Source organism: Artemia sp. Qi Xiang Cuo, chromosome 14 (genome assembly GCF_049724085.1).
Source record: "Artemia sp. Qi Xiang Cuo chromosome 14, ASM4972408v1, whole genome shotgun sequence".
Lineage (NCBI taxonomy): Eukaryota > Metazoa > Arthropoda > Branchiopoda > Anostraca > Artemiidae > Artemia > Artemia sp. Qi Xiang Cuo.
Window position 1 is genome coordinate 20,911,487 of NC_142807.1, and position 16,193 is coordinate 20,927,679.

The 16,193-nt window shown below is 33.4% G+C and overlaps 1 protein-coding gene across 1 annotated transcript in view; it reads left to right on the forward strand.

Annotated features, from left to right (window-relative positions):
• LOC148944248 (uncharacterized) overlaps window positions 1-16,193 on the forward strand; it is a 270,221-nt gene that overhangs the window by 179,567 nt on the left and 74,461 nt on the right. Inside the window, exon 6 of the mRNA XM_089100235.1 lies at window positions 11,924-12,017. Within this exon, the coding sequence (XP_088956361.1) occupies window positions 11,924-12,017 (94 nt within the window). The remainder of the gene's footprint in view (window positions 1-11,923; window positions 12,018-16,193) is intronic.

Here is a 16,193-nt window from a genome sequence, read left to right on the forward strand (position 1 = left end):
GTATAGAAATCTGTTTACATAAGCCTAATTGCTAGAGAAGCTTGTGGAATAAAGTCAATGAAATCTGTCAGCAGCTATAGTTAGGGTCTAGGGGCTTCCCTGCTTCACCCGACGTCTGTAGGGAGAGAGCTACACTCTTATCCTCTACTTTCATGAGAATAGTCTATCGAACCTCAATTGAATTTGCTAGCGATTAGCAGCTAGGACGTTTGTTTTGCTCTTAGAGGGTTGGAGTCCAACCTGATACAATATTTTGCTTTTGTTACGGGAACACTTACTCTAGTAGTTGCTGTAAGACTTCAAGGGCCTTGGAACTGTTAGTCTGGTTACTTTATTGCAGTATTCAATAAAAAAATAAGGTTTTTTAACTGAAAGTAAGGAGCGACATTAAAACTTAAAACGAACAGAAATTATTCCGTATATGAAAGGGGCTGTCCCCTCCCCAACGCCTTGCTCTTTACGCTAAAGTCTACTCTGTGTCACAACTTTATTTAAAAAAAAAAAAAAATAGCGTAAAGAGCGAGGCTTTGAGGAGGGGACAGCCCCTTTCCTATACGGAATAACTTTTGTTCGTTTTAAGTTTTAATGTCGCTCCTTACTTTCAGTTAAAAAAACGTATTATTTAATTTCTGAACGTTTTTGAATTAATGCAGCTTTGATTTTGGCTCACCGTTCATGAATAATTAAAACAAAATTTGTATATTTTTTTTTTTTTTGGCTAAATAGCTTTCTCAAAATTTTTTTCTGACGTAACTTTCGTAACGAACTTCTATATTCGTATATTTTTATTATGAATATTAGGGAGTTCGCCCCTAGTCAATACCTCGCACTTTACACTAAAATTCAAATTTTGTTCCAATTCTTTAAGAATGACCCCTTAATCACAAAGCCCGTTAATTCGAATAAATAGCTCTGCTGGAAGTACAAAAAAATTTTAGCGTAAAGAGGGAGGTAATGACTATGGGTCGAACCCAATCATAATAATTTCTGTTCGTTTTAAGTTTTGATGTTGCTCCTTACTTTCAGTTGAAAAAAATTGTTTTTTTTATTCAATTTCTGACCTTTTTTTAAATAATGTTGGGAAATCCGGCACCCCCTTCATAGCAATGTCCCTTCCCCCATGAAAACTTCCTCCATGGAAAGATTATATAACCCCCGGCCCGCCCACACCCCCACTACCAGAAAAATTCCCCCCTGAAAACGTCTGTATACTTCCCAATAACAAATACTATATGTTAACATTGGGTAAAGTTAATAAATTTCAGCCCTCCCCCCGGGGACTTGGGGGGGATTAAGTCATCCTAAAAGACATAGTTATCATATTTTAGACCATGCTGAACAAAATGGCTGTCTCAAAATTTTGATCGGGTGACTTTGGGAAAAAATGAGCGTGGGAGGGGGCCTAGTTGCCCTCCATTTTTTTGTTCAATTAAAAAGGGCGCTAGAACTTTTAATTTCCGTTCCAATGAGCCCTCCCACGATATTTTAGGACCACTGGGTCGATACGATCACCCCTGGGGAAAAAAAACAACGAATAAACACGCATCCGGAATCTTTCTTTTGGCAAAAAAATGCAAAATTCCAAAGGAGCTTGAAACCTCTACAGCAGGGTTCTCAGATACGCTGAACTTGATTGTGTGATTTTCATTAAGGCTCTATAACTTTTAGGGGGTATTTCCCCCTTTTTCGTAAATCAGCCAAATTTTCTCAGGCACGTAACTTTTGATGGGTAGGACTAAACTTGATGAAACTTATATATTTAAAATGAGCATTAAAATATGATTCTTTTGGTGTATCTATTGGTGTCAAAATCCCGTTTTCTAGAGTTTCGATTACCATTGAGCCGGGTCGCTCCTTACTTACAGTTCGTTAGCACGAACTGTTTGATGATAACCATTGACACCATCAAGCCCATGTTTGATCACAATGAATGATCAAGAATGATCACAAAAACAAGAACACGAGGAAATCCCATAAAACTGCGTCAAAAATTTAGCAGAAAGTGCGAGAAGTACAACTTCTTCACCAATTAAGTTGTTCCACTTAGAATTCACTTAGCGAATTTACCGTGTCGGCCAGATCAGTTGATAGCTTCAAGGTTGTTGTTGACCGTGATTGGAGCGGCAAGTCATTGAAGACGCAGTAGGACGAACCAGCATCAAGGAGTAGGATCTATTAGATGCCACTCGCCCCCTTTAAACCCCCAAGTATGCCCAGCCGCTGATACAAATAGTAAGCCTAACAACAAAACCAAACTGTCTTGTAAATATGAAAATTGTTTTAATTGTCCTTTTCTTATGAACTGTTGTCCTGTATATATGTAAATAGTGATAATGCAACTGTGACATGAAGATTATGAAGTCAACATTACCTGACGACATCTACAGGTTCTTCAACCTTAGTCGCTAGAAGATGCGATTTAAGGTATATATATATATATATATATATATATATATATATATATATATATATATATATATATATATATATATATATATATATATATATATATATAGGGGCGTTGTTTAGGGGTGGCAAGAGGGGCAGTTGCCCCCCCAATAATGGGAAGATAAAAATTATTATACACCCATGCCCCTTGTCTATCAGGATATGGACCCCTCTTGTCCCCCCCCCCCCCCCAATAAAAATGCTGGTGATTCGCCCCTGTATATATATATATATATATATATATATATATATATATATATATATATATATATATATATATATATATATATATATATATATATATATGTATATATATGTATATATATGTATATATGTATATATATATATATATATATATATATATATATATCTATATATACATATATATATATATATATATATATATGTATATATGTATATATACATATATATCTATATATATATATATATATATATATATATATATATATATATATATATATATATATATATATATATATATATATATATATATATATATATATGATGTATGATGTAACATGTATTTATATAAATATAGTGTGTACTGGAAAAGAAATAACATTGATGAAATACGTTTTAAAAATTCCATTATCGACAGCATATACGCTAGCAAATGCAGAACTTGTTCTATTATGAAGTCAATTAATTGGAATTATTTTATATTTTATAAAATTGTCATATTAATGCTGGTTTTTATATTAATAATTGTGTGTCGTGTCTCTCGTATTTTTTCCCCGTGTTCATAAGGGGAGACTACAAATGAACTGAATTAGTAAAACATTTATATACTGGAAAAGAAGTAAGATCTCAAAGAAATGTTAAAAAAAACGCCATCATTGAGAAAAATATACTAGCAAATGCAGAACTAGTTCTATTATGATCTCAATTAATTGGAACTATTTTATATTTTATAAAATTGGCATATTAATGCTGGTTTTTATATTAACAATTGTATGTTGTGTCCCTCGTATTTTTTTCCGTGTTCATTAGGGGAGACTACAAATGAACTGAATTAGAATAACATATATATACTGGAAAAGAAATAAGATCTCAAAGATATGTTGAAAAACGCCATGATTGAGAAAAATACACTAGCAAATACAGAACTTGTTTTATTTTGAACTCAATTAATTGGAACCATGCCGTATGAAACTTTTTTTGATAAAGCTTTTCTTATTAATAGTGTTTTTTTTTCGTTTTTTTTTTTATCTTGAACTGAATGGTGTGTCCCTCGTAAAAACTTTTCTGATTAGTCAGTGGCTCCTTGAGCAAGCGTCAACTTGTTCGAGGAGCCCAACAAGCCCAACAAGCGTGTGCTTGTTCGGCGTATAACATGTTGTACTTGTATTGTTTTCCATTCTTGGGAAACTAAAACCAGAAGGCATGTAAACAAAGAGATGTCATCAATTGGTCAAGCGTGAAAATCGCATCCCCGAAATGGTAATCAACCTTTTTTTCTCACGTCTTCTTAATTTATGGATATTCTATGATGTTGAATATCTTATTGAAAGCCTCCAGTGTAGCCTACATATGACGTTAATAATTGAGTCACAAGATTTGTGACCGCTCAATGAGAATCTGAGCTTATTGGCTGCACTGCAATTTCCTGGAGTAAACAGTTGGAAATTCTCGAGTCCGCAGTGCGTTTAAATCAGGAAAATAATTTTGTAAAGGCATTTTACCTTATTGCATTCTGTAGATTCCGTTTTATTCTTAATTAAAGAAATAAAAAGCAAGTTTGTAGCTTCAAGAATCCATATAATTTATGTCTTAAAATATTTTAGGTAGGCTCTGATAGGAGTCGAATTTCATTTCGCATGAGCGAATAATTTTTTGGCTTTTGTTTTAGAACAGAATTAAAAGTTAATTTTCAGGGCTAAATATCTTTTGTTTAAAATTCCTAAATCCTTATGTTTTTGTAAAATATATTTTTTCAATTTTAAAAGTATATTTACTTTTTAGATATTTTAACATTTTTTTATATTTTTACAGATATATTTTATACTTTTATATAGGCTATTTATATTTTATATTCTAGATATATTTTATATTTTTACAAGGTTAAATATACTTTTTCAATTTTTTCCAACATATTATACAACTATGCTCTGAGGGGTGTGAAATTCCGTTCCGGCATTGGAATCTCGCGTCGCTTTATAAAAAATGCCTTTGTATAAAAATGTCATCTTATTGTGTATGAAATAGAAAAGCATCCATGTAGAAAAGGTCAGTCACTCTCAGAATTATCTCTAGTTATGGGAATTGCTTTCATCTCTACCTCTATCGCGCCCTTTTCTATCATTTATATTTCTTATCTGCTCCTCTACTCAATCAAATCCATCAGAATCTAGCTATAAACGTCTCTCATTTAATACCATTTTTGTATCTAACCTTAAAAGGATGGCACGTTGTACTCCCTCAATCGTGTTCCGTATAATTCAATTCCCTAAACGACTCCATTATCTGGGTTTTCTTGCTAGAAATGTCGTTAGGTAAGTCTCATCCCTTAGAAATAAACGGGAAAAGTTATCAGGCTAGTTTAAGATGTTTGAGGAATGAAGTTTGGAAATATTTTAGTAAAAGCAAATATGTTTGATTGATATAAATTGAAATAAAGACGAAATAATACTTATAGAACAAGTTTTGCTTTCAGTATACTTTCAGACGGACAAAAAAAACGCCTTTTTTCGCAATGGCGTTAATATTCAACTCAGCAAACGGAGGTCAAACCGCATTTTCTGAAACAAAGCAATCAAGATTTCTGCTAAAATCACCATCTTTAGTTAGGCTTTTCATCCTAGAGTATTAACCGAAAAATATTGGTAACCATCTATAGTTAGGCTTTTCATCCTAGAGTATTAACCGAAATCCATTCGTAACCATATCTAATTAGGCTTTTCATCCTAGAGTATTAACCGAAAAATATTGATAACCATCTCTAGTTAGGCTTTTCATCCTAGAGTATTAACCGAAAAACATTGGTAACTTATAAAGTAGAAACTAACGCTAGTGTCGAAAATACCACCAATGTCATCTAGCGTTTGACGTTTCTGGAATTTTCTTTTTTAAATTTGGCAATTGTTTTTTCTTCAAAAATGAAATCAGACACTTATAGTTACAGTACTTTTGCTAATTACAATAGCTGCACTAATTTTGTCACATTATTACGCTTAAAATAGCCAAACAGTAGAAAACGCTTGGGATTCTTTTCAAAACTAGCGCTAGTTCCCAATCTTAAAAGTTACTCGCACTGGTACTGGTACGCTATACGGTCACTTTTATATATTGTACAAGGAAACCAGTCACAAAAAACCGCCAGACGGGTTAATTGCAAGACCGCTATAGAGAAATGCAATGCAAAGCGTTGTTTTCATTGCGTTTACGATATTTAAACTGTTTTTTTTTTTGGAGCTTAGGGGGTGGGGAAGTACCTAGGTTAGGCTACGTATTTAATATATGCTATGTTTTACAGCCCCCCCCCCACGCCTAATGTGCAAATATATAGCCCAAATTTGTTTATAAAATATTATATATCCAACCTATTTTATTTTATTAGCATTAACGAAACTTGAATTTTTCGAATTGCCCATATAATGCACCAGTACCCTCGCATTCTTTCATATCAACTGTTAAAATAGGCAGTCACTAGCCAACTCCGATTCGGTTTTTGCTTGAAACGCCGCACTTGCCACCATTTGTCGTTCCTAAGTACAGACTGCCAGTGTTAAAATTTGTTGATTGTAGAAAAAGCTGGCTATGATCGTTAAACTATGTTTAATTAATTTCAGCTAAATATACTATATTATGAAAGAAAACAAGGGACTCAGAATAATTTTCTTGATGTTTTGATAAAGATAATTAATTTCATTTATACCAAGAATTATTGGGATACAAAGCAATCAAACATTGTAAATAAAAAATTCATCAACATTTTTCTTTTTTTATAAAAATTTACGGTATTAACTTATATATTGATATGAAACAATTATGGATAATCTTATTTAAGATACACTGCCTCTAAGGACTTTTTACTTCTTTTTTTATTTTTGAAGGAGAGAAAAAATTGCTTACTACAAAAGTAATTTGTTGTGGTATATATATTTGGTCGCAAAATCGGTTACGTTTCAAGATCTTTAAAGTCTTAAGCATCGTACATAAACTACGAAAAAGAAAATACGGGAAGTAAATGCTGGAATTTATACATTTTTCGGCACTAATCTAAAAAATTACCATCATGTTCCTTTTCTATCACGTTAAGCTTTTTTGAAAATTAAATTTCACCTGGATTTTCGTTAACATTTGGCATTATTTTGATTTTCATCCCTCCCCTGAAACCCCAAATTTTATTGAAATCCTGGACGCTTTTCGCTTAAACTATCAAATAAAGCTTTATTTATTATTAAGAAGTTATTTTACATGAAGTTAAACCCCATAATTCAGTAACGAACTGTAACGTGAAAGCGTTTATTTTTATTTTGATTCTCAAGTCTATTAAATCGATTGTTGTTAAAGAATCTTCGCGTCTTGTGAACTATCAATGAACCTAGTTTCACTACAAGACACCGATGAAGATATATAAGACAGTTGTAGAAAAATCCAATTCCTTACCTCCCTTCAAGTAGTTTTTATCACCCCAAAAAGATGTCAGTTTAAAATTAAGACTGTTTTTCTATAATTCGTGCATAAAAGCAGCTGGAAATATTCAAATGGACCTTTGATCGCTAACAAGTTTTCCATTGTTAGCTAAATGTTTTGATTGCTTCTAAATTCACATCCAATTGACCAATTTCTCTCACCTTTCCTTGAGAACCTACTTGGCACAGATTACTTGAATGTGGAGAAATATTTCGAAATTAGTGGCCTTATTTTGGAACCTTTTGTCCCTTGAAATAATTACTGCAATACCGATTTGAGCTCGGCAGTGCTTGACTCTACTCACTTTGTTTGAATATAGTTCAGCAGAAATCAAATGGCAAAGTTTGAACTAAAAAAAAAAAAAAATCCTGGAGATACTATCCATGCTATGCCGAAAGGTCTAAACTTTACTTTTTTATTATTTCCTAAAAAAGAACAAAAAAAGTTGACCTTTTTTGTTTTTGAAAATCAAAATTTTAATGGCGATCTCAATTACTGCGTGATTCTTTTTATGTAAATGAATTATGCTTACTGGGCATATAAAACTTGGGTGCCGGCAACAATATTCCTTTCTTAAGAATTATCCTCTCTTCTAAACATTCCCTCTTTGAGCCATCCTTGTACTTTCTATTTGATTGATAGCCAATTATGTTCCAATTCGGGGTAATCGAATTTGGAAATACCCTCCTAAGACTAATCAAAGCTGACTAGTTTTGGTCATTACACAAACATAAGGTAGGTGTATCCTATTGCTTACAAACATAAGGCAATTATTTATATACGAATGATATATTCCAGATATCGCTTAGTAGGGAGAGGGATTGGGGAATAACAAATGTATCCTGTTTATATCCATTAGAAACAATGCAAGCCTTTGACTGTTTGTCTCAGTTTCCTGAAAAGAGAATGTTTTTGCCTCAAATCAACATAGCGTAATAAAATATGCATTTATTTTGGAATGAGAGTCTGACTCGGATTTGGAAAATGTTTATTACAAAAGAAAGGAAGAATAACAAACAACAAGGAAAGGACAGATTTTGACCGAAGTGAAAATAAAAACAGAGAAAATAGGTATTTTTGTAATCTAATAATTTGTTTTCGATCTGCCGTCTAGAATGCACAAACTATTCATTCTGGAGAATAAATCCAAACCCCAATTTAACAATAATCTTTAATTCCCGATACAATTCTAATATTTGGAGCTATGATAAAGCTTAATCATGATAATTGTATGGAACGATCGACCAAGATGAATATAAAGACTGGAGAATATCAGTTTTTGCCATCTAGAAAATTTACCTTGCGAATATTGTCATTATATGAGAAATTTTCTAGGTCACTTAATTTCATGGAACATTTGATCAAGATGCAGGGGGGCCAGTTTACAAGAATCTGGGGGAATTCCCCCCTGGATGTTTGCCAAGATACAAAAAAGCATAGAATGCAGAGGAGGGGGAGAAATTCTTTTCGATTTAAAAAATAAAATTACGGAAAAGACAATCTTAAAATCTCGGAGACCCTGTGACCCTGTCAAGATTAAAAAGGTTATATAATATAAGTTTTATCATCTAGATGAGTTTGACTGTATTTACCTTCTAACTATGCCTTTATTTGCGTTGCGAAAATTAAATGGTCATTTTGTGTAATTTTCCAAATCACGGGGTCGATTTTAAGTCACTAAAGTTCAGAGGTTTGCTGCTGGAGATGTTAAAATTTTTACGATCTTGTCTATATTTCCCTCTATTTTTTCACAAATTTGCCCAACCCTCAGAAATAGTTTCAACATAACTTTTTTGTTGTTTGACTTATGAAAGTGGACATTTTCTTAGAGAATGAGCTTTCAGTTTAATACATTAAAGAACGTCAGAATAAATTAATAAAGGAAATATTTATATTTTAAGTATTTTTGTTAACGAGAAGAGAAAACAAAAATGTTCTGAAAATTAAATATCTTGAGGTAAATCTCAGACCTTTATAATGATGAATATAATGTCTTTTAGTCGGAAAATATCCTAAATCGGTAAAATAAAATTCGACGGTAAGATCTAGGTTGTTTTAGTCGGTTCTTGGTTTCAATCCCATGGTTTGCACAAATGAGCTTACTTACAAAATAGAGCTTACCTTGAGGAGATATTGTTGTAGTTACCTGTATTTTACCAAACGTATACATTTTTCGAACGAATTTTATGTTGTTTTTCTTAATAAAGCGACTCGTCGTGGTTCTTGCTGTCGCTTGTCTTCTATGACCCTGGGCACTTCAACCTTTTAGTGTTTTCGCAAACTACCTGTTTTGAGGTCAAATATCATGATAGCCAATTCGCTAAAGTGGTAAAATTTTGGCTTAAAATTATTCAAAATGATGGGTCTATGTTTGTTTGGTTTAATAAAGTATATTCATAATTTAATCTAGCTTTTCAATATTGTACTGATGTCAATGTGGTTTAGTTCTTAAAAGTTAATGACTGATATTATTTATAATATTTGTTCTATGTTAGTATTTTTTTTTTACAAAATCTTAAAGTTCAGTTATTCCCCTTGTTCCATTGGTAGAGGCATATCTAGTTAATATTGGGGACACAATTTTCAATTCATCAACCTAGAAGATAAAATGAGACCACGCTACCTCCCATCATTTACATGATAAATAAATCTTCAAAAAAAAATTTGCTCACCTAAATTTCACTCTGTTTTGTACTACAAAATTCGAAATAGACACTGAATATTGAGCGGTAACAGATCTTATTATGTTTTGTGGAACGGTAGCTTAGCAATGGAACGGTAACGGTAACTTGCGGAGCAAAACGGATTCTTTGGTGGCAAATAAGTGTCTGAACTAGCTACGAACACTTTTTAAGAATATTGATATATTAGAAGTGACGATTTTAATTCTTTGTTCCATGACTCTAAATGTAATGTGACTATTTTTTTATAAAGAAATATCTCTCCTGCTAACTATTTTTCTTATTTAAAAAAAAAATATTGTTTTAAGAATTTTCGAACTGTTTCAAGAATATTAATATTTTAGATGTAAAGTTTATGGTGGCTGTAGTCATACATTTTAATGCTTTGCTCCATAACTCAAAATGTGATGTGATTTTTTTATTATATAGATATATATCACCTACTAACTATCAGAATTTATTACGTTATCAAAACTTTTCAAAATTAAGCCAAGTCTGACTAAGCCTTTTTATAATTCGATAAATACATTGTAACTTAGATGAGTTTTTTAATTGTTTGCATATAAGATTCAAAGAGATATCGGACTTTAATGTCAGGCCAGGCACGTAAGCAGGAATTTGTTTCGGGGGGGGAAATTTGTTTCGGTGGGGGGGGGGGGTAAATCCTTCAAACCCATTATTCTGTGAGAAAAATCAGAAAATTACGGGAAAATGAAAAAATCGTGAGATTTTGGGGGGGGGGCCGGAGGCCCCCCCCCTGAGTACGTTCCTGTGTCCGGCTTAGGTAACCAAAATTAACGTAAACTACACTTTTTATAATCTCATCTCATGAAATTTGAATTCTCTGGTTATGCAAGTAAACTAGGGGAACGGGTAACAAAAAAAAAAAGCCGAAAACAGGCGGATGTTAGAAAGTTAGAAAGTGTTAGAAATGTTAGAAAGTATAGGGGAATATTAAGAGCATAGACTATATGGGGAGTTGGACAAAATCGGAAATATGGATGAATATTACAGATATTGAATTCTTATGGGGGGCAGGGTTTTGAATTCCAGAATTCCAAATAACAAATATATCCAAAGATATAAGGGCAACCCCCTAAAAACCGTCAGATATCTTTTCGGTAATGTGTTTGGTTTCTAGGGGAGTTTTTGTTTTTTCGGTAGAACCCCCAAAACATGCCTGCAAAGAATTTTACAGACGTAAATAATCCCATTAGAAACCTCGCAAGAATTTCTGTTATTTCAGCTACTTTATTTTGGAAATTTCATTTCCTAGTTTTATAGAACACTGAAAGAATCCAAAATTATCCAAAATTAGAAAAACTTGCTGTTAGTTAAAAAAAATCCTTTGTTCTTTATTCTTATGACTGTTTGCTACTCAGAGGCATGAGGACAATAAATGGGAGATTTTGCATGAACTTCATAAATATTGAATGTATAAATGCGAAAGCTTATTCTAGTTGCGGCCGTATTCTGAATACGGCCTTCTTTTTATGGTTATGGTTCAACTTTTCAAATTTCCATGTCAAACTTTTATATAATTTTTTATACCAGCTCCGTTTTTAAAATCAAAACAGGATATTTGCCTTTTTTGTTAGAGTTATTGAATCAGAATTCACAACTGGTGAATTTCAAGTATGTCTGGAAATTTTTCCAAGGGGGGAGGGGGATAAGGATTAAAATAAAAGTTTTTTTGATGGGAAACTCATGCATTCTAAAACGTCACAAATTTTGGACCTATTATTTCCGTGGTATTCAAGGGGGACTCTGAAGTCCCCTCTCGGACCTCTGGCCTTCCTTGGTAAATTCTTAGGACCCCTTAGACATGCATTTCAAGGTTTTTTTTACTCATTTCTTAACGTCTATCCTTTGTCTTCTATGTAAATTTGCTACTTCATGATGTAATTGCTCGAAGACTTTTATTTGCTATCGATTTTTTTTTATTATTTAGTTATTTAACAAAATTTGGCACCGAAATCCTGGGCAATAATGGGGAATCTTTGTTTGACTCAGAGAGACATTGGATATGTAAACGGGGAAGCTCTATCTAATTGCTGTCATGGTCTCATGATTTACGGTTATAATTTGCTAAGGTTTTATTATGGAATGGCATTACTTAGTTTATTTTTCTTTTTCAGTCTCAAAACAAAGGAAAAGACGCCCTCTTGCCAGAACCTCCAGCGAATACAATATCACAACAGCTAATGAACTTGTCTAAACATAATCCTGCCTGTAAGTCTTTTTTTTAAATAACTTGTTAGTAGGGTATGTTTAAATTTCCCAAAATAGTTTCCCTACTCTTTAGCTGATAGGTTTTTCTTTTTAGGGGCAGTTTTATATATATAAAAAAAAAAAATTGTTGTAAAAATAAAGAGTTAAATTGCTTTCAATATCACTTTTATAGCTGTTGATCTAACTTGAATTGCTCTTCTTGCTTTAATATTTTTTGCGTTAACTCTTCTTGATCACATTTAACTTCTTCTCTCTACTTTCTCTAACTTTTTCTCACTTCTATTCCATACTTCGTGATTACTTATTACGTCCTCTCACAAATTCATAGCTTCAAAATTCATGATAACTTTTTCTAACTGCTTCATCTCTCTTATTTTTGCTTCTTAATTACTTGTTATTTTTTCTTACCCATAGATTGGTACTGACTTGTGGGCTACTTTTAGTTTATGTTCACTACTTGATATCGCTTTTTCTTCACTGGCGAGTGATATCATTCATTTATTGATCGCTACTCACTTTTTGCTCACTTTCAAATTCTGCTCATTACTTGATCTCGTTTCTTGATAACTTCTCAATTTCAACCAGTTCATACTTCTTCTCACTTATTTATAACTTTCCATTTCTTCTCCCTTCTTCTTTTCACGGCTTAATCACTTACCATTCCCTCTCATTCATTCATCACTTCTAATTTCTTCTCCTTGTTGAATTCACTTCTTGGTTACTTTTTAACTTTTTAATCACTTATTAATTCTTCTCACTTATCAATCACTTCTCACTTCTGGTTTTCGCTTCTTGATCACATCCTTCTTTCTCACCTCTTGATCGCTTCAAGCTTCTTCTAACTGCTTGTATCGTCTCCCACCTTTTGTCAGTTGCTTACACTTCTTGAGCTCTTCTCACTTATCGATCTCGGTAAAAAATAATTTCACTACAGCAATGTTCTTGCACTTTAAAATCACTTATATCGTTACACCTGATAGCCTAAAAGAAGAAAAAAGGCTGCAAGAAGTCAGTTCGAATTTTTGGCAAATTTTTAACTTCTATTCATTGCTTGATCTCACTTCTTCACTTGTGAATGATCTCATCCACTTATTGATCGCTACTCATTTCTTGCTCACTTTCAACTTGAATGCTCGCATCTCAACCACTTGTTACTTCTTCTCACTTAATGCTCCCTCTCCACTTGTCCCTTCTTGTTTTCACTTCTTAATCACTTACTCGTTGGTTTCACTTTTACTCGTTGTTGATCGCTTCTAAATTCTCACTTCAAACTTCTTCTCGTCGCTTAATCTCACTTTTTGATTACCTTTCACTTCTTAGTTGTTTATTACTTCTCCTCCCTCATTGATCTGTTCTCGTTTTTAATCATATCCTTTTTTCTCACCTCTTAATTCGAAATTCTTCTCCCAACTTGTGTAGCCTTCCACTTCTCATCGGTTGCTTAGACTTCTTGCGTTTTCTTTCTTCTCCCAATCTCAATTAAATAATTTCTGCTACACCAATCTTCTCACTCATTAAAGTCACTTCCACCTCTGCGCCAGAGAGTCTTAAGGTAAAAGTAAAGGCTGTAAAAACTCAACGGTTCGTTTTTTCTAAACGGCTAGGGGTAACTTTTTTGAAAACAGTCTGTGAAAAAAAAAGTTACGGCTAAATCTTAGCCAAAGGGAGGTATAGAATAAGTATTTACTGCTACAGGACAAGAGCAGCAGCAGCTGTATACCTGGAAAAACTGGAGCCCCATCACGAGGTAATGAAGTAGGAAGCACCGAAAATTTCGATGCTTCCTAGATAAAATTCCGGTTACCAAATGAAAAAACAGTCAGTAACTAAACGTAAACGACTTCTCCAAGTCTGGAGATCTTTTTAAGCTACAAGCACATTTTATAATATGTATTTTTCTCCACTTATAAAATGGGGTGCTTAACACCTCATAAGAGACATGGCAGAGGAGGTAAAATGGATGGGAAAAATTGTTGCAAATAGCTTTCTGACCATGTGACTACTAAAGAGATTAAATTTGCTTGCAAAAATTAATTTAAGTGGGTAGTTGTAAGTTTTCAGTAGCTGGGCTGGGGTGCGTTCCTCAAGTACTTTATCACAAAGTATAAATAATAAAGCTAGTTAATCAATTAAAATAATTATCTTTAATCATTTATTATTACTTTCAGTCTAGAACAGTGAACAACAGCAAGCTCAGCCCCATAAGTAAAATGGGCGAACATTTTAGCATATTTTACATTTATAATTGTTAAAATGGATGAATGTTTTTGTTATCCTTTGCCTTGGAAGGAAAATAATCACAAATAAACTAATATCGTTAATATTAATAGGTGTCTGAAAAACACCCTTGAAATTCAGTCACCAGTCCATCATTCAGACGTTACTATGTAATACCTGGCTGCAAGGGCGGATCCAGGATTTTTTTTCGGGGGGGGGGGGTTACTAATTTTTGACTTTTTCGGGGGAGGGTTACTAATTTTGACTCAGTTTTGGACTAATTTTACTGATTTTTACCTAGGTTTTACTAATTTTCGACTTATTTTCGACTCGGTCAAAAATTTCGGGGGGGGGGGGGTTCAAACCGGGTAACTCCCCCCCCTGGATACGGCCTTGCCTGGCTGGTATTTTTGATCAAAAGCAAAAAATATCAAGTCACCCTAGAAAATTTATTGTGAAGGAAACTTCGTTGGAACAAAGATTTAAAACAGAATGTCATCGGTACATTCTTACAAGTGCCGGAAGCCGGAACATAGCCGTACATACGTACATAGCCGGAAGCTTTAGTTTGTCTTATCCGCAAAATTTACGGCCGAAGAAGTGAATTTTTAGATTTGATCCAAAACAGAAGCAAGCCGCATCCAAACAGCGTCCACAAGAACGCTTTTTTTTATCGGGCAACGTCAAATCTGGCTGCATAAGTGAAATTTGAGTCCCGTTAGAGCCTAGCTTTAATATCCCCTGCTTCAATATCTCTATCCTCAAATCGTTCCTCATATACTTCCAACTAAGAAAACATGTGACCAAATTTTTTATTCGTCATATAAATCGTATTCCATGAAGGTACTAGCCTTTAAAAATATTTGATATTCATTGCAAAAAACAGCATTAACACTTTTGTGTGTTGAGGAAGCCTCGAACGCAAAGTAAAGCAAGTACTACATGAAATAATAAGGAATCCTTAAAGGAGAGCGACAGAGAACCACACGAGTAAAATAGGTAAATCATAGCGCAAAAGGCTAGGTACAAAGGTACTCACTATCAAGGGCTCAAAGGTGACATTACAAAACACTTCACTTAAGATAAGCAGTATATAATTGTGCCGCGTATCTAACTGTGCCGCGTATCTAACTAATTGTGCCGCGTATCTAACTCAATAAGTTTTTTTTTACAATTTGAAAGCGTGTCAAGATAGGCAAGAAAAGACATCATGAAACTCGCATTAAATTCTAGGCAGGAAAGGAAGAAAACCTGACAAGGCCGTATCCAGGCGGGGAGGGGGGGTTACCCGGTTTGAACCCCCCCCCCCCCGAAATTTTTGACCGAGTCTAAAATAAGTCGAAAATTAGTAAAACCTAGTTAAAAATCAGTAAAATTAGTCGAAAACTGAGTAAAAAATTAGTAACCCCCCCCCCCCCCCGAAAAAAAAATCCTGGATCTGCCCTTGAAACCTGACAACTACGAAGGAAGAAAATTGTTGAGGGAAATATAATATAGATTATAATATAATATAAATTATAATATAATACTAATAATAGTTCAAGAGAGAGATCTATTCTAAACAAACAAACAATTTAACATAAGTTTAGCGCCCACCCCAAGAAGTAAAAATTTGTCCAAGGGGGTGGCAAAAATACACTAATACAACAAAACAATAAAAAAAAAACAAAAAAAATAATAACCTATCTATATTACAGTCCCCAAACAGCACCACAAACCTTAAACCTTAACATTTTCATTAAATTTGCTATCATATTAACAATCATCACCCCCAGGAGCCAAAAAAATTTACCAAAATCATTATTAAAAAAAAAAAAAAACTAAAATTCATACGTACTAAAAAGCATCCCTTTAATTACAATCTTAAACGAAGAAATATCACCTATAATTTTTATATTTTGATCAAGATGGTTCCAACTTCTGATCCCCCTGTGAAGCAAAGAAAACATCGATCGGGCC